The sequence below is a fragment of the Crinia signifera genome, chromosome 19 (assembly GCF_055691185.1).
Source record: "Crinia signifera chromosome 19, ASM5569118v1, whole genome shotgun sequence".
NCBI classification, from domain to species: Eukaryota; Metazoa; Chordata; class Amphibia; order Anura; family Myobatrachidae; genus Crinia; species Crinia signifera.
In genome coordinates, this window is record NC_139226.1 from 19529923 (window position 1) to 19555932 (window position 26010).

At 47.7% G+C, this 26010-nt stretch overlaps 1 protein-coding gene across 1 annotated transcript; it reads left to right on the forward strand.

Moving 5' to 3' along the window:
- The first annotated feature begins 1943 nt into the window (after positions 1-1943).
- Positions 1944-25671, forward strand: LOC146042223 (protein NLRC3-like). Its single transcript, XM_083162146.1, has 8 exons — positions 1944-2410; positions 3745-3834; positions 11464-11538; positions 13287-13337; positions 14433-16227; positions 17845-17931; positions 22408-22575; positions 24421-25671. The coding sequence occupies exons 1-8, from the start codon at positions 2086-2088 to the stop codon at positions 24734-24736; spliced, it is 2907 nt and encodes a 968-aa protein (XP_083018272.1). The 5' UTR covers positions 1944-2085; the 3' UTR covers positions 24737-25671.
- Positions 25672-26010: the final 339 nt, after the last annotated feature.

The window sequence follows — 26010 nt, forward strand, 5'->3', positions numbered from 1 at the left end:
AGCGTACGGCGCCGTCTACGGCCGTCTTTCCTCCGTCTCCCCACCGCCTTCTTGCGGCGATCTGAGCGTACGCCAGCTTGCACGGACGGGTCCCTATTGTTTTCAATGGAAAACTCAGCTTATGTCACCGCTCGTGAGAGTGAGCGTACGTCCGTGCACGCTGGCATACCCTTCACATATATGGACCTGCAAATCTTGCCTTTCAACTATAATTATGAAAATTAATTAATTGATTAAATTAATTAATGTGCAAAATAGTGGGCATGGCCTTAAAACATTGCTGAAACATCGTTTGTAGGTGTTAGATGTGGTTTATGTTATTGTATCCTAAATACAAAACCTATGTTAGTATTAGAGTGAACACGTTGACACATGTCGACTTGTGTAGATTGAGTGTGCTACTGCGTAAAGTCTATGAAAGCAGGTAGTGAATGTGTCTGTTTATCAAATACCTACCTTAGCGTATAAAAAGATTCTTACCTTAAATTAAACAAACCTTTAAATGTGGAGAAGTATAGAAACATAAGCTTCCAATGTGTTTGCGTGCTGCATGTGTGGCTTGCAGGCAGTGAAATCATGGTTTGGAGTTAATAGACTGCAGCATTGCTTATTACATTCAGGTGTATGTGTTTGAGTACTAATCAGCGTTAATTAGCCAACTCAGGCGCACGCTGGCAAGCGGTATCTGTAGGAGTGGTTTTAGCTGTCGGTTGGCGGCCGCCTGTTTGGTGTCCGAAACGAACGGTGCCTTAGTCGATCGTGCGGTAGTAGCACCGCTCATTTCTGGTGCACACCCCCGTGTACGCCCATATTTACGCCCATTTTCCCTCATTATTTCGGCCGCTCCCATCAACACGCCCCTATGCCGCCCCATTACCCGTACGCTCGCGTACAGGTTTTTTCGCACGTTGAGACCCCGGCCGTAAGCGTTGTGGAGTGTTCGCGCCGGCGCATTAGCGTATTTGCACATGCGCAGATCGTGAAAAACCCCGGGACGTACGCGTACGGCCCGGACGCTCCAACCAGAATAAGGCCCTATATCAGTAAGAATGCAGTTAGTGGATGCACCTCTATCTTGGGCTTTCTGAGAATATCAGGGGTACGTGTAGTGCTAGTAATGTAAGCACCTTGTGTTTTATGTTATCAGTGATATGATTTGCTCATGAGTGACCCCTCTATGTCCAGTAATACTGGATGTACACTCTGATGCTCAGTGGTACTAGGTGCTTCCTATGCTCAGTGGTACTAGGCACTTCCTATGCTCAGTGGTACTGGGTGTCCCCTATGTTCAGCGGTACTGAGTGCTTCCTATGGTCAGTGGTACTGGGTGTCCCCTATGCTCAGTGGTACTGGGTGTCCCCTATGTTCAGCGGTACTGAGTGCTTCCTATGGTCAGTGGTACTGGGTATCCCCTATGCTCAGTGGTACTGGGTGCTTCCTATGCTCAGTGGTACTGGGTGTCCCCTATGCTCAGTGGTACTGGGTGCTTCCTATGCTCAGTGATACTGGGTGCTTCCTATGCTCAGTGGTACTGGGTGTCCCCTATGTTCAGCGGTACTGAGTGCTTCCTATGGTCAGTGATACTGGGTATCCCCTTTGCTCAGTGGTACTGGGTGTCCCCTATGCTCAGTGGTACTGGGTATCCCCTATGCTCAGTGGTACTGGGTTCTTCCTATGCTCAGTGGTACTGGGTGCTTCCTATGCTCAGTGGTACTGGGTGTCCCCTATGCTCAGTGGTACTGGGTGTCCCCTATGCTCAGTGGTAGTGGGTGTCCCCTATGCTCAGTGGTACTGGGTGCTTCCTATGCTCAGTGGTACTGGGTGCTTCCTATGCTCAGTGGCACTGGGTCAGTGGTACTGGGTGCTTCCTATGCTCAGTGGTACTGAGTGTCCCCTCTGTTCAGTGGTACTGGGTGTCCCCTATGTTCAGTGGTACTGGGTGCTTCCTATGCTCAGTAATTAAGGTTCTCCATTCTCATCAATAATATTCCATTGTTACCTCATTACTGTAATTAATAGATTTGTGGCACTATACAATAGACTACACATCTGACCACTCACTGCTGGTTCTCTTTCTTGCTGCAGATGTCGGTGAAGACAGAATGCCTCACGAAAGTCCAGTCCTGCAGACCACAGCTGGCCAAATGGATAGAGGAGAACCCTGCTGTCCTGCTGAGGTGGTTGCACGATGCTGGGGCCTTGTCCCAGCAGACGTATTTCAGGCTCCTGGAGTGTAGGCCGGAGAGCAACCAGGTAATATCCCTGCTGGAAATAATGCTGAAGGATGAAGGTAGTTGCAGAACCCTCCTACAGGTCCTCCAGCAGGTTCAAGAACATTACAGTTCGGCGCTCCGCAACTGGCTGAGAGACACCTTCCCCATCTACTACAAGCAGCCGGCTGATGCTATTGGTAGGTTCATGTGCTCAGTGACACTGCATTCATGAGATCCATTGTTTTTACACCATTGCCATAGGCAGGGGTAGACAACCTGTGGCGCTTCAGATGCTGTAAAACTACACATCCCAGCATTCCCTGCCATAGGTTTCCTGTTAGGAGATGCTAATACATGGGATACATATGGATGTCTAACGGTGGGGATGCGGTATCCCAAAGGGAACCCTAAAAGGAGTCAGGTAAATATACTTACCCTCTTCCTGCCCCCCCATCCCTCCCTCCCCACAGCTTAGCTATAACCCCCTAGCCTGACTCTCCCCGCTAGTGCCTAATACCCCCACACCACAGCCTGACCCTAACCAGCCCTTCCTTCCAAGTGCCTAACTCCCCATCTCTCCATGAAGCCTAACCCCCCTGACCTGCAACTTAACCCTAAAGCTGTGTACACACGGTGCGAGTACTGTGCGATGTGATCCCGATGCGATCTGCACTATGTAGGCAAGGCAGCCAAGACTTTCTGCTTGCGATACGTGAACACACATCGGGATCGCAAGGGTAAAAAACCCATGCGATCTCGATGAGATTTTGATTATATAGGCAAAATCTCATGCAGATTGTACCCGTGTGTACACACCATTAGCCCTGCTCTAGTGCCTAAACCTATAGTGCCTAAAACTACTCCCCCCCCCCCCTTTCCTGGCCTAACCCCCCACAACATACTTATGTTCAGCATCCCAAAAGTTGGAATTCTGGCTACTGCATACTCATTGATGTTGGGATTCCGGCACCGGTCTCTAGGCAGTATTAAGGTTGCCGGTGTCAGTATTGTGAACTCTGCGATGCTGAAAGCATCCTGTACTAAGATTCGTCTAACTACAGATGGAGCGGGTCTTATTGTTGCTGGCAAATCGCCAGTAGCATGGTGCTAGCGATCCGCCAGCAACACGGCGCTCCATCTGACTGAGACGCGCGTGCATCCCCCACGCACGCGCGTCTCAGTATCCGGGTGGCTGGGCGGCGAGGTGGACGCAATCCTGTCCGCCTCCCGCTTCAGGGGGCTGCGGGGGGCTTCAGGGGGCTGCGGGGGGTGTGGGGACCCGGTGTAGACCGGCAGCACCGTCGGAAGAGGACGCGCCCGCACCTCGTGCGCGCGGGTCCCCTTCTGGCATACAGATGGCGCTGGGCAGGGGATGGCGGCTGGCGTCGCCATCGCCATCCCCTGGATAGATAAGTTCTGCTCCATCTGTAAGTAAGAGATATTGAGGGGGCTACAGTTTTTAACAATGACTGTTCGGATACATTCATTAATTAACTGTGTTAGAATCTTAGCCAATAATCTATAATTACAGACATTGAAAAACCAGTAAAGAAGAAGAGCACTTGGGCCAGGTTTATGGGCGGGATCAGACGAGGAAAGAAGTACAACATTGGGCCAGCAGGTAGGTCCTCGTCCTTATTTCTGCTGTGAAATCCTGTTCTGCTAATGGTGACTATTCCAGTTGAGGAGATAGTCATGCATCTCTGATCGCATCTGACCAGGGGAGGCTCCAGAGGAGGAGCTGCAGCGCAGTTAGAAATTCAAATAGGGGATGCACAGCAACTGCCACCAACTGCCATTCCAAACTGATTCACTGGTGGTGGGTGTGGCTCCCCTATTTGGATGTGGCTCCACCTCTGCAGCCGCCAATGCATATGATGACTGCACTATTGATGTCTACTTAGAGTTATGCAATAGCATGTTTAATTACTTTATTAAGGCCCATACCATATTTATCAAAGCTTGGAGTTAGACAAAGTGGATAAAGGGCCCCATTTAATCCTGCTCGCTAGACGGCGTATGTACACCGGTAAATGCTGCCCTGCCGGTTGCACAAACCCTTCCTCACTGACCGGATCCCTTCGACATGACGCGAGCAGATGTGTACACTTATACAGCTGAGCTGTGAAATTTGGCATTGAATTTATCTGGAACCATTTGTGACAATGATGATTATTATCGCACCTAACTGTAGTTAGATAATACATACTGATTATTGAGGCATGCAGGCATCTTTGAAATCAGTTCATTGAGGAGGGCCTTCTAAAAATCAGGAGGGCTGAATCTCCAGGGAACGGATACGTCGACCCTTGTCCATTCACTGGAGCCTTGGCCGTTCCCAGCGTCTTTAATCCATGACTTCATTTTATACATGTTGGCTTGGAGTAAAGACGAACATAAGTGGTGCTTTGTAGTGTTGGCGTAATACCTGATTGTTTTAAAAAATAGGCCATATTCCTGGTACACTAAAACCAAGGCTATATCTTCTGTAGCTCTGAAGACATGCACATATCAGACAAGACTCAATCATTTTGGGAAACAGTAAACCCTTTTGGATGCCAAAAATTGGAACCATTCCTGAGACATCGGTACTGTTGCATGTCTATGTGGGTATACTGAAAGTTCCATTGAGTTTCAAATTGTTAAAACCGTTTTGGACACATCTTTCTCATACGACATTGGAAAACACATTGGAAAATTCTAATTTGGATTCAGAAGGAACAAGTCCTGGCCCTACTTGTCAATTTAGCAGAATGACTTGACTATTTCCAGCCAAGAACGTGCTTCTTACGAGGAGGAAAGGACAAGAATCTCATCCAAAATTAATTGACAAAAAGAATTCGGAATAGGTTGTGGACAATGGGTTGAAGCAGATGTATTGCCAGGTTTATGACCAATTGTCCATTATTCCTACTGCTTGTCCAGAAGGCTGTTTACCATTCATTGCTGGCTGCTGCCCTCCCTAATATGAACAAGACTGTAAGAGATGCAGTTTTTGAAAGTTATTTTTTTTAGCTGAGTGGAGTCTCTGGACGGTATACCGAGATGAAGGCATCTGTTCTTATGAGGGATTTAATTTAGTCCTAAAAATATCTAGCCATAGGTTCTCTTTTCAACCAAGAAGGTCAAGGCCATAAGAGTGAGACTGATGGTTTAACAACTACAAAATTTGCCAGTGAAAAAAAATGAAAGCACCTGACATTTCATTTAGCCGCTATTCATAGGTTCCACGTGGTGGTAAAAGGTCAGAAACCCGTAATAAACCTCAGGAATGAATCTCCCTGGGAGGCCTACACTTTGGTCCAGACATGATAGACACAAGTCAGCAGGTGAGAAACAATGGGAAACATCCTTTTCTGGTGCGGATTGGGTGCCTTCAATCACATAGGACCAAGAATAACATGAAATAGAAGTGGTATAACAACATAGAATGTGATAGGAACCAAATGTTTACTAGATAAGACTATTTTCATTTACCTGTTGTATGATGGATTTTGTCAAAAGGACCATCCATGAAATAGGTTGTCAACAATGGGTAGATCTTGGAGGCAAGATTGAGGAGAGGAGAAGAAGGATAGGACAGCTAAGTCCATCTCCTCCTCATCACCTCCTGCAGACCACATCCAAAATCTCAAACACAATCTGCATATGTTCTGGCTCTGAAGATGACATGGCAGTAGGACAAGCAACTGTAGGTGGTGGCCAGGGAGATTATTGCCATCTTAGTTTGGATGGTTATATATGGATTACAGAGACTACGGTATCCCCTCGCAGGCCAAGTCATCCGTAATTCCCTCTGAGAGTTCAAGGTGATATTGATGCCACTGTGCTGCCTCATTCCACGTGACTACAGTTATCTTACGCAGTTCATAGGCATCATCCCCAACCAGTTTGCGGCCAAGTTAGAATGATTGATGGGCAGCTTCGATCATCTGCAAGAGAGGAGACTTTTGTTCTATAATGGGCTATGCTCAGGGTTGGACTAGCTTGCCGGCATATAGGAGAAATCTCCAGTGGGCCCCACCTCCTCCTCCAGGGGTCAAGTACCAGACTGTGCACTCACAATGTGCATTGTTTCTATAATAGAGCGTCAGTAACTTGGGGAAACATGGATTAACTTGAGTGCTTGGTTTGCTTCTATATAAATGGCACCAAGATAAGCAATCCTGCCAATCAATGCGGGTGGTCCTGACACATTCATGTCCACTTCTTTATAAAAGAGCCCTCTTCAGCCTCTCTAATGGTTGGCCAAGTCCCTCTGTGGTAGCTGGCCACACCCCCTCTGGTGGCTGGCCACACCCCTTTGGTGTCTGGTCACACCCCTGAGAAGATAATAATACATTAATTAATTAATTAATTAAATGGAATGTTGTGATTTATATAGACTTATTCATGGTGCTTACAATCAACAGGGAGAAACTGAGCCAGGAAGCTTACACAAAACAGAAATCTTCTGTAAAAAAAAAATGACCCCCAGAGCTTACAATCCGTAGACTGAACAAAATGGGAAAGTGAATCTCATTGCTGTTATTCGACAATCAACTGGTTCCAATTTTCTTGCAACACTGCCGAATGCACCAAACCTGCAAATACAGAACTGAACTGTGCAAATAACTGAAAACCTGATCCACAGAGCTTACAATTGGTCGGGAGTTCAAGCCCAAAGGAATGAAGGAATGCAATCCTAGACTGGACTGTATACAATGCACATAATTACTAGCACACCTGTTGCAGTATGTCTAGCAGTAACACTTGCACTGAAAGGTTTGCCCGACCAGGAACTTTATACCCACCCTGTTCTCACCACTACGGCATGCAGAGATCTGCTGTTTTATTCTCACAGTCAGAGCTCTTTATTAGAGATTATATTTTTAACCAGTTATTAGCCCATCAAAATGACGGCTTAGTCCATATCTGCTCCTACTGCCAATCTCTGTCTTCGCAGTTCCATTTGTCTGTATTCTGAAAGTTTGAAACATAACTAGGGATGGCCATCGACCATCGATGATTTGAAATCATCCATGGTTTATGGCCAATGTTGAATAGTTTTGCCATCGATGTGGGAGAACCAGGTGGTTTCCCTACATCGATGGCAAAGGAGAATTGATGTCCTTTTTTTTTTCTCTTTTTTTTCAATGCTCCGGGACACGGAGAATAGCTCAACCCCCGACACCCGGAAGCCAAAATCACCATTGATGGCAACCATCAATGGTGACTGCACCGATGGCTATCCCTAAACATAACATATAATTTTGGTTTCACTTTCTGTTAAGGAATAATTTGGTCCACAGAATGGCCTCTAGTGGTCACTGGCGGTACTTCACCTCAAAAGTGAGGAGGATTTAGCCTTTTATACACAGTGATCGAAAAAGTTATATAATTTGAGTCTATTATTGTTCAATGGACCAAAAGTCATAGACACACTTAGGGGGCATTTCCAGTTACCCTGAAACTCTCCTTGCTCCAATCACATGATCTGACACCTTCTAGGAACCTCCCAGTTCATGACACGAGGTGCTGTATAGCTCTACTAAGAGGAAAGCAGCCAATATACAAACAGATATGTAGCCAGGCAGATTACACTGTCACGCCTCTTTCAGGGAGAAATGTATGAAACCTTAGCGGGAGCTCAATGGAGAGAGAGAGAGTACAACCAATGAGCTACTGTCATTTTTGAAATACGGCCTGTAAAATTACAGAAGCAGAAGCTGACTTGCTAGTACTGCGAGCGGGACCCATCAATGCTACAAATGCTTTAATGTGTACCAAGTTCTGGAATGTGATGCATTCCAGAACTTGGATCCGGTGGGTAAATGCTAGTAAGTAAACGCAGGCAATGATTGGCCGGATGCATCACATCCTTTCTCTCTTTCCTCCCCAATCTTTAGCTACTTCAGTTCCTCAGGGGTGACGTGATATCTTTGTAGGTGATGTTTGCAGTGTGCGCTGGCTCTGTCCCCACCAATACTAAACACACACTACACCTAGAGTTACTGCTGTGCCAAGCTGTAGGTGTGATAAGTACACATAGACTTATCCCATCCCTGTGGCTGCCGTCCCACTGTTATAGCAGACCATGCATGTGTACATATACAGAAATAGATTTCTTGCACCTAAGAACACTTTAAGAATACAAAAGTGTAAAAATGTAATGCCAGAAAGTTTTATTGTTAGAGAGAACATTAAAGGCCACTTATCACTGTACAATAAACTCATTTGTCACATTAATGCTGTCTTTATTGCTGGTGTGTTATCTATGCTGGGTTTAGCTAATAATATCCAATGCTATTATTACATATTCAGCAATCGCCTATTGGCTCAACTTGTAGGACCAGGATTAAACCAGCAGGAACCAGTAGTGTATTCACCAGGATTACACCAGCAGGAACCAGTAGTGTATGCACCAGGATTACACCAGCAGGAACCAGTAGTGTATGCACCAGGATTACACCAAGCGAAAACAGTAGTGTATTCACCAGGATTACACCAGCAGGAAGCAGTAGTGTATGCACCAGGATTACACCAAGCGAAAACAGTAGTGTATTCACCAGGATTACACCAGCAGGAACCAGTAGTGTATGCACCAGGATTACACCAGCAGGAACCAGTAGTGTATGCACCAGGATTACACCAGCAGAAACCAGTAGTGTATGCACCAGGATTATACCAGCAGAAACCAGTAGTGTATGCACCAGGATTATACCAGCAGAAACCAGTAGTGTATGCACCAGGATTACACCAGCAGAAACCGGTAGTGTATGCACCAGAATTACACCAGCAGGAACCGGTAGTGTATGCACCAGGATTACTCCAGCAGAAACCAGTAGTGTATGCACCAGGATTATACCATCAGAAACCAGTAGTGAATGCACCAGGATTATACCAGCAGAAACCAGTAGTGTATGCACCAGGATTACACCAGCAGAAACCAGTACTGTATGCACCAGGATTACACCATCAGAAACCAGTGTATGCACCAGGATTAGACCATCAGAAACCAGTAGTGTATGCACCAGGATTACACCAGCAGGAACCGGTAGTGTATGCACCAGGATTACACCATCAGAAACCGGTAGTGTATGCACCAGGATTACACCAGCAGAAACCGGTAGTGTATGCACCAGGATTACACAGCAAAAACCAGTAGTGTATGCACCAGGATTACACCAGCAGGAACCAGTAGTGTATGCACCAGGATTACACCAGCAGAAACCAGTAGTGTATGCACCAGGATTACACCAGTAGGAACCAGTAATGTATGCACCAGGATTACACGGCAGAAACTAGTAGTGTAAGCACCAGGATTACACCAACAGGAACCAGTAGTGTATGCACCAGGATTACACCAACAGAAACTAGTAGTGTAAGCACCAGGATTACACTAGAAGAAACCAGTAGTGTATGCATCAGGATTACACCATGTATGCCTGTAGATGTTAGTAGTTAAGTAAATGCTACACTTACACAATATATATATATATATAGTACTTTATTGAAGGGTCCTATACATAAAACCTTGATAAGGTGCCTTGAGAAAGACCCAGGCCCTTATTCTGATCTCGGCGGTACGGCCCGCGTGCGGCCGTACCGCCGATGTTTTCACTCTGCACATGCGCAGAGGTCACTCTGCGCATGTGCAGGGGAAATCGCCGCACAAAAAATGTATACGCCGTAAAGGGGGCGTATAGGGGCGTGAGGGGCTTAATAGCCTCATTACCCTATGCATACGCCCAGCGTTTCATGGGCGTTCCCATGCAAACGCGGGGCGTATGCATGGTAATGAGGCTATGACGCCAGTGATGGGGGCGGAAAGCTGACATCGCCGGATGTCAGCTCTCCGCCCCCATACAAGCTTTCACACGGACGATTGTCCGTGTGGTCTAAGCTTGCGGGAGCTGGTGGAGCGTGCGGCCCTGCCTTCGATGGTCGCCGACCATCGAATGCAGGGGGCAGCTCCCACCATGGTGGAGGCATACGCCCCACCATTTTCATGCGGATCGCCAGCCGTCCGCGTACGGACGGCCGTGGCGATCCGTATTGTAGGCGGGGATTGGTTTGTGCGGCCGGAGCAACGTATGCGGCTCCGGCCGCACAGATCAGAATAAGGGCCCCAGTGAGGGTAGAAACGCGTTGGCGGCAGCAGCTTGGAGTTTTGAGATCGGTTCACTGCATTCGCAGATAAGGATCTAAGGAGATAGCGGGAGAGGAGAGAGAGAGCACTTGCACGCGGTGAGCTGAGCGGCGCCTGTGGGACTCAGGTCAGACAGGTGCATGGACAGTCCCGCATAGACCACCCATCCGCAAGTAACCTGACCACCAGACGCGGGGGAAGCAGGAGGCGCATAGCTGATTACAGTCGGCTGAGATCCAGCACACCAGAGTGAGAGACAGGCTGGCATTATCCAGCTCCTGCGTTCAATACCGCAAGTGGAGTCAGAGATACTGGAAGGCAGGAGAATCCAGAGACTGCAGTGGCAGAGCAGTCTCTGAGAATCACATCTTCCCTGAGTAGACGGTATCCAGAGGAAAGGGGTCACACGGGCGACCGCAGTGGCAGCGTGTGAGGCCGTGACATCCCCAATCCAAGGAGAAGTCCCTAACAGTATTTACAGCGGAAGGGTGAGAGTGGTCTTTTTTATCTATTCTCTGCTCCAAGCCTTTGGAGAGGTGACTGTGAGACTGTGTTTAGAAAGCCCCATAGGAGACACCCAGGAATAACAGCTTTCCCTATGAGTTGTGTGCATTTTTTGCATAAATCGCAAGTTACCCTGAAAAGGTCTGGTCTGCTACATCAAGAATCACCCATTTCCCTAGGAGACAGTGACCGCGTTGTGTAAAAGAACTGTCTTTTCCTGCTATATTTTTTATATATTTTTTTATGGTATATGGAAGCCATTTTTTATAGATGTGGAGTTTTTCATGTTTTTTTTTTTTTAAATACATTTTTTTGCGAACTTTTAAGGAGGAGTGGACTGCATTTATCTTTGAAAATAAAAATCATCCTGGTTATACTGATTCCAAAGGTCCAGCGCTGTGGAAAAGCCTCAGAAATCTTGTTTGATTTTTTTCTGAATTCTTGCCTAGTATACAGTTGTACTATCGTTTGAGGACAAGCAGCTGCGGGACTTGTTTTGGCGCTTGAGAAGTGACTTTGTCATTTTTTGTGTTATTAAATACTAATCTGCATTGACCATGTCAACTGTTATATTCCACTCTAAAGATTAAATAGGATTCTGCTTTCCTGTTGCAGATGGAATTGCTAGCATCAGAAATGCAAACTGTGCACCAGGGGCTGAGCATCTGCAAGATAGACACCTCCAGACAGGTATATATACATATCTTTCCTCTGGTCTCATGAGACGGATACTTGTGAATAAGACTCTACTGTACTTGCCAATACTTGCACACCCTACTCCTATTAGTGACCAATGCTGAACACAGAATAGAAGCTTAACACTATCAACTGTACCACTACTGGGTGAGTTGATGAGGAGTGTGCCATGTGACTGTGGTTGCCATGGCTAGCCACATTGCATTGTGAGAATTCTAAATAATTAACAGCAGTCTGATAAAGCAAACAAAATAAATGGAAGTCGGCAAGTTACTGTCACAGTGATCTATGTGATGAAAACACACAAGGGGAGTGCTGATGTATTCCATATAATAATATATAAAATTTCAGTAAGAAACAAGGGAGATCCATGTGTCACACGCTCCAGGTGTGTTTACTCTCACTGACTGTGGCATCCCATCACGTAGCACTCTCATATTAAGCCATTGTAAGGAAATATTTAACAGGACTGACGTCAATTACGACTTAATGCTTCACTAGCCACTAAATGTAAAGATATATTTTACAACATAATTTATAGATATTCATTTGCGTAGTACAAATGTATGAAGACAAGTAACTTTGTACCTGGGCAAACCAGGCGGCAATCTTTACACTGTCATATGACTTATTTATAAACCTTATTTTTACTATTTTTCACACACTTTGCACATTATTTTAGTATCACCTGAATGCATTAAAGGGCTATTAAAGCAGTATTTGGGTTAAGAGTGCTCCAAAAAAAAAATTTATATCATATTTCCCTATACTTATAATGGAAAATGCGATCTAAAAGAAAAGTGTGAAGTAAAAAGCAGTGAGCCCTGTGATAATAACGACAGACTCAGCTGGCACTGCGAGCCCTGGCTTCTTCACCGCTTTCTCTTTCCCTAGGCAGAGAAAGCTGTGCAGGGATAGGGCAGTGTGATCAGCTGTGTGTGGGCGGTAAAAAATACCCTGAAAATCCGGCAGAGAACCATCGAAGGAGCAGAGCTTTATAGCAAGCTTTACATGTGATCAGGGTCGGCGCCACCACTAGGCAGGACTAGGCATTTGCCGAGGGCGCCGGCCACTGGAGGGCGGTAATGAGCCGCCGAGGAGAGGTACCATAGAGGTACCATAGAAAGCTAGGAGTGGGGAGCAGGTAAGACAGAGGGCTTCCCTCTTCCCCCACCCCCCATCCCGCTTCTGAATCAACACTGCCCTCCCCCCCTGGACGTGGGGGCTGCTGCGGCAGCAGTATTGCCCGCATCACAACAACCCCCCCAGCCCCCTGGAGTGCGGGCGGCTGCTGCAGTATCGCCCGCAAATCCCCCCCCCCCCCCCCCCGAGCGCGGGTGCCCTCCGCAGTTTCACCCCCCCAAAGCATGCGGGGGGGGGGATGCTTTGGGCGGCGGGCGGAGGATTTGCCTGGGGCGAGGGGGAGGCTTGCACCGGCCCTGCATGTCATAAATGATACATCCCTGCAATGTAATCAAATATAGCATTGCAAATTGGGCTAATATGAGGATGCGGATAGTGGTAAATCAGAGTTTGGACAGACCGCACCCCTTCCAAGTATCTTTGCCACTTGCGGTGCAGTTTGGTGGTTCAAATTTGCTCCTTTCTTTTGCTGACACCTCTCAACCCCTTAAAGTACAGTGCTTGTTTCTCAGAATAAAACCTCTGCTCTACACCTTGCTCTCACATATGGTTCTGTAGGTGCACTGACAATGGTCCAAATCTTATTTCTCTCCTTTCAGAGCAACAACTGAGTGCAGCACCACCACCCGCTGGACTTTCTGCGATGGACGGTATGTCTGTTCTTCCTGCTGGGTTGTTGCGCCCTCTGGTTTGCTAATCATGGATATTTAACACATTTCCATATTGCATTTATATCTAGCACAAGTATCTAAGTAAATAAGATACTATTTAATTGTATTTACATTCAGAAATCATGCTGCGTAATTTAACTCAAAAGTAAGGGGCAGATAATGAGGGGAGAGGTAGAATTATCATTGGTGCAGCAGGTTCAGTGCACTGGGGCCCAGATGACTAAGAGGCCCACTGCTGCTCCTGTCACCGACCATTTTTCCCTGTCACACTGTGCCTTTCCCTGTCACAATGTGCCTTTCCCTGTCACAATGTGCCTTTCCCTGTCACAATGTGCCTTTTCCCGTCACAATCTGCATCTTCCCGTCACAATCTGCATCTTCCCGTCACCCCCTGCCTCTCCCCATCACCCTCTGCCTATCCCTGTCACCCTCTGCCTCTCCCCATCACCCACTGCCATGTTGCATATTGTGATCTTGGGTTGGGGTGGAGGGGGCAGGGCAAATTATATTTTTGCACTTGGGCTCACCACCCACAAGTTCTGCTACTGAATGAAAAAGGGTCATTAGCTGGATTGAACCCCTGCAGGGACCCTCGAACATACCCCGGTAATTAGTACACCCCCCAACACACACACACACCTCTTGCTCGCCTGCTGTACATTATATTACTAGATGCTTTGCTGATACAAGAAGCCCCCTGTGTATACTGAAAATCCGCCATATTGGATGGCACAACATCATGGAGGCTCTGTTATGGAGCCATGGTCAAAAGGCAAAACTACTATAATTTGTGGCGAGCCAGCCAGTCTGGTGGCAATACCTTCCTAGACCAAAACCTTTGTGAGTGCCATCCTAGCCAACCAGTAGTTATGGACCTGCATACACTACCACACATATGTGGTTTGTGGCCCTTGGTGAGATACCTCAAGAAGGGCCTGAAGCAAGAATCATAATGTGCACATCAATAAAGGATTGCTTAGATTTGACATCTGCCATGATCCCTGGTGGACCCTCCGATAGGCCCTGTTGACCATTGCTACAAATTATAGCTAAACTGTTTCCATTCTTTTTTAGCTGCTTTAAAGAATCACAAACAGTCCCTACTGAAGCAGAATATCAAGATTCAGGGAAAGCTGGAAACATCTCACTGCTGCAGTGAGATGCTCGAAATCCGATATACAGAACTCTTTATCACCAATGAAGACCCAGTAGGGTTCCCCGGCCAGCATGAGTACTTTGTCCTGGCCAACCGTCGAGCACGCATCTATGAACACAATAAGCACCTGAAAATCAGTCTTACTGGCATCTTGTCCCCTCTGGAGCCAGGATCCAAAGGGCCACAGAAGGTGCTGGTAACTGGGATAGCTGGAATTGGCAAGACATCAGCAATGCAAAGGATCATGCATGAGTGGGCAATTGGAAAGGCGTTCACAAACATCTCTTGTGCCGTAAATTTTGCCTTCCGGGAACTGAGCTTGCTAGAGGAACCCATCAGCCTGGTCGAGCTTCTAAGAATAAATCACGCTCACCTGAGGAATGTAGCTGAGGATCTGTGTAGCGACCCCCAGAGTCTGTTGGTGGTTTTAGATGGCCTTGATGAATTTAAACACTCCTTAACTGATGGAATCATGGTGAACAGTGTCACGAAATTGGCACTGGTCAAAGACTTGGTTTTCAGTCTTTTGAATGGATCCTTGCTACCAGGTGCATCAATTGTGGTGACAAGTAGGCCACGACCCTCTCTTGATGTAGATACTTTTGACCGTAAAGTGGTCATCCTAGGTTTTGAGGAAACACAAGTTAAAGAATTTTGTTTTAGGTTCTTCAGAGAAGAGGCAACATCTGAAGAAGTCTTTCAGTATGTTGTGAAAAATGACACTCTGTCAGGGCTGTCCTTCATCCCACTGTACTGCTTCATAATTTGCACGGCGTTAGGTCCTTTCTTCCAGGGCAGATTGGGGGATTCGTGCTTGGAAAAGCCTCCACAGACTATGACTGAGGTCTACCGTTGTTATCTCTGTACAACCATGCATCTGAGGGAGAATTCAGCAAAAGAGAATAAAGCAGAGATGCCAATTGTTCTTTGCAGTCCACCGGTTATGTCAGCCATGAAGAGCACTCTTTATCAGCTGGGAAAACTAGCTTACCATTATTTGCTAGTGCACAAGATCTTATTCACTAGCGATGACCTGAAAAGGTTTGGCTTTGACCCGGCACAATTACCAGACAGCTTCATGCACAGAATCTTTGTTCCTCTTAATGGACAAAGTAGCACCGAGATGTTTTCCTTCTTCCACATGACCGTTCAGGAGTTCTTCGCTGCCCTCTATTGTGTTATGTCCCTGAGTTCTGAAGCTAAGGAGCTTCAGCAATGTCTCAATCTTTGGTGTTTTGGAATTTACCCTGAAGAACCGATCCAAAGTCAACTCCTCTCCACCACTATGAAATTTGCGGCTCCAGACAGCTGGGAGAGCCTTCAAATGTTCTCTCGGTTCTTCATGGGCCTTCTAAGCCATAGAATAGAGGGGAAGTTAACAGGACTGGTGGACTCCTTCAGCTGTGACATTCTGCCTCCCCTGACCAGCTGGTTTCAGGGAAAAATGACGTATGAAGTCAATCAGAGGCTCCTCAACCTCTTGCACTGTCTGAGGGAACTGCGTCAACCGGCTGTGGTGGAAGCTGTGGCACCTGTTATTGATGAGGTCGATCTGTTCAAGGTGATTCTAAACCCAGCAGACTGTGCTACCCTCAGCTACATATTGCAGCAATCCACCTGTAAACTGAAGACTCTTAACCTTGGCTATACAAACATTGGGATCCAAGGGATGAGAAGGCTGCAGCCGCTTCTCCATCGGTGCCAAACACTATAGTAAGTATGAGAGACATTTAACGTTTGGTACAAAGACTCCAGTCATCAACTTATTCATTGAAACTGCAATACTACCAAACATATGATTTTTCATTATTAATTTCACTTCATCCTATCCATAGCCTCATTTTTCAGATGGGGTGTGAGTTGTAGGACCAATCATAAGCTGCAGTGAAGGGATTGCTGCTTGTTATTCGCCGTCCTACTCCTACAACTTCCTCAATTTAAAGCTACATTTATTTTCTGTTTCTGTACAAAAGTGCCCTGAGGGATAAATGTCTGCATTTTGCAGTCTCCGGGACTATGGCCACAGCATGTGCCATGCCCCCCCACAGTGGCGAAAATTGGGGCATGGCCTCAAGGGAGTGACAGGAACAGAGGCCATGCCCCCATTTTCGCCGCTGTGGGGGCATTGCCAGTGCTGTGAGAGCTGCTGGCATGTCCCCTGTCCCTCTCTTTAGTCAATAGACACTGCGCATGTGCCCAACTGCCCCCCCCCCCCTACCACAGGAGGGTGCGGGCCCTGGGAGGGATGTGGGACTGTCCCCCAAAAAACGGGATGGCCCATTGAAAATCGGGACAGATGGGAGGTTGGTTGTTATGGGCAACATCCCAACTTCACTAGAACTCCAGTAAATTCACCCCACAGTATTAGTAACATTACAAATGATAAAGTCCTATGACAAGTATTAATGTATTTATATATGTAGCTCATATATATCGTGACACCACTCACTCTACACTTATCACTACACACCGTAAAAGCTTTATCAAAGCTTGGAGAGAGATTAAGTGGTGAGAGATACAGTACCAATCAACTCCTGTCATTTTTGAAACACAGCCTGTAAACTATCTGATTGGTTCTATACCACCCAACTGTACCAATTCCAGTGGGCAGTGCAGCTACTTGGACACTGTCCTGCTGCCCCACCTGCGGGCCGCAGTGTCCCACAGGTGGACACAGGGAGGTTGAAGGTCTGGTATCTATATGGTGCAGGGAGGTACGTCTGTGGGGAGGCCAGCTGCTCAGGGAACAATGGGCACTCCCTTAAAATAATTAAAACGGGGGGACTGACCATGAGGCCACGCCTCCCACCTGAAGCAATGCTTCCAGTCGATCATGACCATTCCAGTATTTTTTTGTTGGGAGGTATGTGGTTGGAACTTTATCTCTCTCTTTAAGCTTTGCTATATATCCCCCTTTGTAGACAAGCACTGTGCGCATTACCGCTGCCAGCTTGCGTTTACACGCTGCACACAAGCCGCCTCATAAATGACTAAACTGAACAGTCTTTTCTTTAATAACAGAGCAGTAAAACTTGGCCAAAGGTCATTGATCACTGTCCATTTAATGAAATATTCTATTATTAATGTAATATCAGACAAGAAACTCCTGTCTAATAGAAAGCTGACACACTGTGACAAAGGGACTTTCTGCTTTCCACTGTACGGAGTGAGCTATACTGGGCATTGCATAAGTGCGGTAACCCAGGGCAACAACCGGCAACTAGCATTTAATATAATGTACATGAGCTGGTGAATGGGGATGTTGCCACTTATTGGCCCATTAGTTCGATGTATGTCATAATAACCAATCACATTTCCATTTGAACGCAGCCTTCGCTATAACTCCCTGGATAAAGAGGCGGCAGACATGGAGGCGGACGTGCTGAAATCTCCTTCCTGTCAGGTGAAGAGTCTCCTGTGAGTGACAATACATTGTGTCTGCTATAAAGTATTTATACCATCCTTCATTACTTATTGCACAGGTTCTCAAAGTCGGTCCCAGTGCATGATTTGCAGGTCTCCTCACAGAATCAAGTGAAATAATTAGCCCCACCTGTCGATCTTTTAAAATGTGTCAGTCAGTAATGAGTCCACCTGTCGGGTGATCTAGAAAACGTGAACTGTGTGTGGGATCCTGAGGACCCAGTTTGAGAACCACTGATTTATTGCATTGCACAGTGCGCCCCCTAATGCTGTGCGCCATAATGACAGCGTTAACACCGTCTAGTGCAGGACAGGCCAACCTGTGGCTCTCCAGATGTAGTGAAACTACAAATCCCAGCATGCCTTGCCACCGTTTTAACACTCCCTTATACTGTGGCAAGGCATGATGGGATTTGTAGTTTGAGAACATCTGGAGAGCCGCAGGTTGGCCAGGCCTGGTCTAGTGTGTGCCCACTATATTGTTAACGATGCGCCGTCCTACAGGTATTAACGACCCTCTCTGAGGGGAGAAGGCCGCTAGGTTGACACTTTGAAGGTCAAAATACATTAGGTCAACCACTAAAGGTCGACAGGGCTTATGTCGACACATGAAATATGTCGACCTGGCTAATGCCGACATGGTCGGGAGGTCGACACAAGTATTAGGTCGACAATGGGAAGGTCTACAGTGAAAATGTCGACATGGGCGTTCCACTTCTTTTTGAGCCGACGTGTGCCGACAGGACGTATTTCATGCTCTGCCATCCACTAGGGGCGTGGTGGGGGAATATGATACAGAGGGTACACACGGTGAGATTTCCACTATTGCCCTATTCAATTTTGCTTATAGACGCAAAATGGAATCGGAATCGCATTGGCGTCGAATGGTTTAGTGGAAATCGAAAATAAAAATAGAAACCGAATCGAATTCCACATCTAACCCTGTGTACCCACTAATAGTGTGCCATGGGCAACGAGGCACCGTGCCTGAAGCATGGCGATAGTAGCGAGTCATGCCAGGGGACGCGGTACACTAATGCGCTGTCCATGACGAAATTCGTGACAAAAAAATGTTGACCTTTTGACTGTCGATCTTCCCATTGTCAACCTAATGCTTCAGGAGCATGTTGTATAGTGTGTACGCACCTTAAGCCTGCTCCTATGCCTCAGTAATGATGGGATTAGCCCGCTGTAGCCTATGTAAGGGCATATGGCCGCCGCGCATGTGACCGTACATGGGTACCGCTCTGTGTGCACTGCTGTGACTAGAGCGGTACATTTCAGCGGAATAATCAGTGTGGTTCTGGCCGCTAATATCGCACCCACATCGCAATGATTGATAAACGAGCCCCTAATAGATGACGTGCGCCCATTCGCCTGATTACAGAGTAAAAGTACACAAATTGTATAAATGTGGATAAGAGAATTGCTATATTAATACTTCTGATTTATGGCCAACCAGTGGCAGCTGGTGATCATCATTTACCACGGTGATGGGCCTATATTTGTGTGGAGGCCTGAAGCTGCAGCTCCATCCGCCCCATTGTTAGTTTGGCCATGTTCCCTCCCAGTAAAATTGTCAAAAAATACTCCCAATGCTCTTCCAGTAAGCCCAGGGAAGAGTCCCCTCCTTGCCCTACCTCCCTGGGTACTGACTGTAGGGAGAGAGAAGACGGCTGCTGTGTGCGGCCCAGGGAAGAGTCCCCTCCTTGCCCTACCTCCCTGGGTACTGACTGTAGGGAGAGAGAAGACGGCTGCTGTGTGCGGCCCAGGGAAGAGTCCCCTCCTTGCCCTACCTCCCTGGGTACTGACTGTAGGGAGAGAGAAGACGGCTGCTGTGTGCGGCCCAGGGAAGAGTCCCCTCCTTGCCCTACCTCCCTGGGTACTGACTGTAGGGAGAGAGAAGACGGCTGCTGTGTGCGGCCCAGGGAAGAGTCCCCTCCTTGCCCTACCTCCCTGGGTACTGACTGTAGGGAGAGAGAAGACGGCTGCTGTGTGCGGCCCAGGGAAGAGTCCCCTCCTTGCCCTACCTCCCTGGGTACTGACTGTAGGGAGAGAGAAGACGGCTGCTGTGTGCGGCCCAGGGAAGAGTCCCCTCCTTGCCCTACCTCCCTGGGTACTGACTGTAGGGAGAGAGAAGACGGCTGCTGTGTGCGGCCCAGGGAAGAGTCCCCTCCTTGCCCTACCTCCCTGGGTACTGACTGTAGGGAGAGAGAAGACGGCTGCTGTGTGCGGCCCAGGGAAGAGTCCCCTCCTTGCCCTACCTCCCTGGGTACTGACTGTAGGGAGAGAGAAGACGGCTGCTGTGTGCGGCCCAGGGAAGAGTCCCCTCCTTGCCCTACCTCCCTGGGTACTGACTGTAGGGAGAGAGAAGACGGCTGCTGTGTGCGGCCCAGGGAAGAGTCCCCTCCTTGCCCTACCTCCCTGGGTACTGACTGTAGGGAGAGAGAAGACGGCTGCTGTGCACTGGTCTGCAGAGGGTTCAGGGAGGAGGCGGCTGCCACTGCTATACTGGGCAGGGAGACAGTAGTTATGGTGGTAGGGGAGGATCACACTGAGTCCCTGGCTGATGGGCACCACTTAGTGGCACATAGTATTATTTTACATTTCTGTTGGGTAAGGGAGTGTGGCCACGCCTCACTTGATTCATCCATGACTCCCCCTCCAGTAGTACCCAGAAGATGTACCATCCACTGGGATACATACAGTTGACAGGTGGTGGAGATTCCGGCGGTCAGGGAATCCCGACAGGGGTCCGGTACCTTCCCCTAACCCTTTCTCCCAGCAGCCTAACCCTCCCCCCCCTCCTCTGCAGCCTAACCCTAACCCCAACCCCTCCACCCCCCCCACTGCCTAACCCTAACTCTCCCCATTAGTGCCTAAACCCAACCACCGAACCATGCCACTTAAGCCTGACACAATCCCCTGCCCCTCAATCTAGCATAAGCCCCTCCCCTCCGCAGTCTAACCCTAACAACTCCACCCCGCAACTGCCTAACCCTATCTCTCCCCACTAGTGTCTAACCACAACCACCGAACCACGCCACCTAAGCCTAACTCATCCCCCTGCTCCTCACTCCAGCATAAGTACCTCCCCCCTCCGCAGCCTAACCCTAACAACTCCACTCCCAAATGCCTAACCCTATCTCTCCCCACTAGTGTCTAACCACAACCACCAAACCACGCCACCTAAGCCTAACCCATCCCCCTACCCCTCACTCTAGCATAAGTACCTCCCCCCTCCGCAGCCTAACCCTAACAACTCCACCCCCCAATTGCCTAACCCTATCTCTCCCCACTAGTGTCTAACCACATCCACTGAACCACGCCACCTAAGCCTAACCCATCCCCCTGCCCCTCACTCTAGCATAAGTACCTCAACCCCACTGCCTAACCCTATCTCTCCCCACTAGTGCCTAACACCAACCACCGAACCACGCCACCTGAGCCTAACCCATCCCCCTGCCTCTCACTCTAGCATAAGCCCTTCCCTCCTCAGCCTAACCCTAACCCTGCCACCCCCCTACTGCCTAACCCTATCTCTCCCCACTAGTGCCTAACCCCAACCACCGAACCACGCCACCTAAGCCTAACCCATCCCCCTGCCCCTCACTCTAGCATAATCCCCCCCCCCCCCTCCATTCTGAGGGGTAAATTTAGGAAAGCTTCTAAAAATGAAAAGAAGTGATGCAATAATGCAATAAAGGGTACTTATGTATTATCTGGGCTCCCATGTTAAATGCACCCCATTTTTTCATACCCCTACTATCCAACTACGCATGGAGTTGATTTTATATAGTCTGGCGGCGCAGCGAGCCACGTGCACGAAGCGTGGCGAGGGAACGCCGTCTCATAAGAAAAACGGGAGCCCAGATATTACATAAGTACCCAATAAAGAAATTATACATAATACATATAATCTTATTGGCTGTATGGGCAACATCACCTATTTCCATTTTTAGAAGCTTTACTAAGTAAACCCCTAAATGATTAACCCTAACCCTCCCTCCCCACAGCCTACACTGAGGGATCCTTTATGTTGGTGTCTCCGCTTGGGATGTTTTCTGCCTCTTGAAACCAATCTTATTTCTCCTAAAATTACACCCATGCACCCAAAATCTTGCTGTGTAGTCAATAGATGATTAATAATAATAATGATAAAACAATCAATTACAAATCCTTATAAACCGCAAACATCCATCCTCACCCAAATCTGTATGGCTCCCTGATGAAGCTGCCACAAGAGAAACGCGTCGGGTGGCGAATGATCTCTTATTCATTCACTGGATATGTGGAGATTTCCCAGCTCCTAGCAGGAGCTCACACTCAAATCTGGGTTTATACACTGCAAAATACAGTATTCTCTGCACCTCATGGGTACACCTCATGTCATGTCCCCCAAATCCTCCAGCTCATATCACATGCAGACAGATGGTAATGTACTGTATAACTGGTCATGTCTTTGTGCAGCATGTGTGGTAACAGCATCGGCTCAGACGGCGTGCGGCGGCTCTTTGAGGCATTGCGCTACAACCAAACCCTGGAAGAATTGTACGTGGATATCAATGGGATCACAGACAGCGGGTTGGACAACTTACTGTCCTGTCTGGAAAACAACAAGACGCTGCGGCTGTTGACGTAAGCACCAGTTACCGACATGCACACCCTAACTCTGCTAGGAAAGACTGGGTTATGATCATTTGGTCTACAGCATGTTGGTCGACAAGCATTAGGTCGACATGGATTTAGGTCAACAGGTCATTAGGTCGACACAAGCAATAGGTCGACAGTGTCTAGGTCAACAGTCAAAAGGTCGACATGGGGTTTTCGTGGTTTTCTTTACCCGAATGTCGACATAGTCGACATGGACACAGTTTGAAGTGCAGCACATCCCCTCCCATGGCTTGCTTCGCTCGCAATTCTTCAGGCACACTATTTTATTCTCCCACCACGCCCTAGTGGATGGTAGGGCATGACATACCGCCTGTCGGCACATGTTGGCTCAAAAAACAGCGGAAAACCCCATGTCAACTTTTTGACTGTCGACCTAGACACTGTCGACCTAATGCTTGTGTCGACCTGTTGACCTAGACCCATGTCAACCTTGACCCATGTCGACCTATAACCATGATGACCGATCCCCATGTCAACCTAATGGTTTTGACCCAATGATTGTCGACCATCATGCTGTAGACCAGTGGTAGCCAACCCTAGCCCTCGAGAGCTACCAACAGTTCACATTTTCCAGACAACCTAGCTGCTGCACAGCTGCACTCATTAATCACTGACACATTTTAAAAGATACACAGATGGAGCTAATTAGCTCACTTGTGATTCTGGCCCTTATTCTGATCGGTGCGGCCGGATCCGAATATGCGGCCAGGACCGTGCGTGCGAAACCCCGCCTTCCATACGGATCGCCAACCCCGTCCGTACGCGTTAAGAAGCTGGCCGAATGGACCGCACGTGTATTTTTCATGGAATACGCCTCCTCCATCTCAGGGAACCTCCCCCATCATTCGATGGTCGCAGACCATCGAATGCAGGACCGAGTGGTCCACCAGCTCCCGCAACTTCAGACCACACGGACATTTTTCCGTGCAAAAGCAGGGATCTGGGCGGGCAGCTGACATCCGGCGATGTCATATGTCCGCCCCCTACACGTGCATCACGGCCGCATTACCATACGTACGCCCAGCGTTTGCATGGGAACGCCCATGAAACGCGGGGCGTATGCATATGGTAATGAGCCCAAATAGCCCTTCACGCCGCTCTTCAGAGTGTTCACATTTCATGCGGGATTTGGCCGTACGCCCGCTCGCACATGCGCAAAGACGCCTCTGCACATGCGCAGACACAAAACATCGGCGGCACGAACGCACGCGGATATTACCGCACCAACCAGAATAAGGGCCTCTGTGAGGAGACCTGCAAAACATGCACTGTTGGTAGCTCTCGAGGACTAGGGTCGGCTACCCCAGCTGTAGACCATATGACTGTATCCCAAAAGACTATGGGGAAGAACAATGATAACTCTACACCAGCATATAAACTAAGTAAAGTATTATAACTATACTATTTTTCTAGAGTTGTCGCTTAATATGTACAGTACATAACATGGGAAAAAATATATAGGGTAAAACTATTTTATAAACTCTAGAGAAATCAATATAATAGTTCAATAAACCAATATTATTTGCTTCCCCAGTCCTTATGTGAAAAGGCATAGCGTTACCATGGGTAATAATTAAACCATAACCAGGGTCCCTTGGTTTATTCATTCTGGCAGCCCTGTCTCTGTATTATCAAAGATGCCCAGTCGGCCAATGGCATTCCACTATCAATGGACTGTCCTGTATTTGAGTTGTGCAGCAATGGGACAGTCCATTGCGGCAGTGGGCGAGTATAGTGTGGAGGGCAAGCGGTAGGGCAGGGAGCGGGTGTACAATGTAGCTACTGACGAATCCTCTCCGCTTCCCTCAGGATTGCAGGTAACAAGCTGAGCGAGAGAGGGAAGGAGGTATTGCTGGAACTCCAGAGGCGTCTGCCCGGCCTGAAGATCCTCAGCAGCTTCATGGGTGATATGGGCCTTCTGCAGGCGTACCTGGACTGGGTGCAGGAACTCAAAGAAAACCCACAGCAAATGGAGTCTGTGAATAACGTGGACGCCTTGCACAACGTCTTGTCTGAGCTCGGCAAGGAGGACCCTGAGGAGAAACCCAACGATGTTAGAAAAAGGGCATCGGAGTTGGAGAGGGAGGTACGACAACTCCTGAAAACACTTTGTGAAGCTGGGTAACAGAACTTGCTGGCTCTGGATCAGGGTTCTCCAACAAAACTCATGGACGACCACTGACGTCCAGGGGTAAAAGTACTGGAACTTCTTACCACTAGGTGAATTAAAAACAGGGGGAAAGTAGTCATGCGTCAACCAGGAATGAGATGGACGAGTCTCTGGTGGCTTTTACAACTTCAACCTCATTTAATGCTTTGGATAATCCTAGGCAACAAATAAGGAAAGACGTCAACACAATCATGAAATAGATAGATATATGGGTATCCAGGGGTAATCGCAGGATGGGGGGGAGTTGAATTCTATGGCCAGCTCATGGAGGAGGGCCATGCTTAGCACTGAACAAGCTATGGTAGGCTATACCTCGTTAAGTAAACCGTGAGAGCTGAAGTTTGAAGAGCTGGGCCCCATTCCACAATCCAGGTCCCCTGTTTTGTGGAGCCTTGGAGCATGTTTGGAGCTAGGTGGAGGCTTCAGAAGAAACTACCCTTAGTCCTGGGCATGTATGTACTCATCGATTTCCTTATACACAGGATAGTGTATGTAATACAGTATTAATAATGAACACAATGGAAGGTCTACTGTGTCATCTATAGAGCAGAGACACTAGAAAACTATTTTTTTGTATCAAACTTATTTATCTCCTATATATGATAAATGTGGGCAGTAAACGCTACAAAATTTGCTGCACTATATAAGAATCTGTAAATAAATACAATAAACATGTATGTAATAAATATACCTACACAATTTAACCAATAAGAGACAGAACTGGGCTTCTCTAAATGCAAAATCTCCCACCTCATTTTGAGGCACCTGTCTCTTCTTGCTGGCAGCTGCTCTCTGGTCCGGTACGCTGATTTAGCCCAGATCCCCCCATACACTGCAGACTTGGTAGGGGAAGCTGCTGCCACTGGACATGCACGACAGCCCCGCGCCATCCCATCAACTGCATGGTGCGGCCGTAGTGCTAGTAAAATCGCATCATATACCACTGTTATTGTGAAAATGATTTGAGCCAGCTGTGGAGTGGGACAATATCCTGCATTTCTCTATCTAAAGACAATCTAAAAGATAAGATGATGCCAATAATTTTAGGTTCTTTTCCATACGGCTGGTGAGGCTTGTCCACCCTATGACATTGATAGTGATAACTGCGAGGCGTCATGTGAAGAACGTACTTTAAGACTGAAACAAAATTAGCTGGTAAATAACCTGCGGTTGATGGTGTTTTGGTTTTTGCAACACTTTCCTGCAATCTACTGTACACCATGATCAAG

Coding starts and splice junctions, on each gene's coding strand:
- LOC146042223 (XM_083162146.1), top strand. CDS start 2,086: ATGTCGGTGAAGACAGAATGCCTCACGAAAGTCCAGTCCTGCAGACCA. Junction 16,228..17,844: donor CATCGGTGCCAAACACTATA/GTAAGTATGAGA, acceptor ATTTGAACGCAG/CCTTCGCTATAACTCCCTGG. Junction 22,576..24,420: donor AAGACGCTGCGGCTGTTGAC/GTAAGCACCAGT, acceptor CGCTTCCCTCAG/GATTGCAGGTAACAAGCTGA.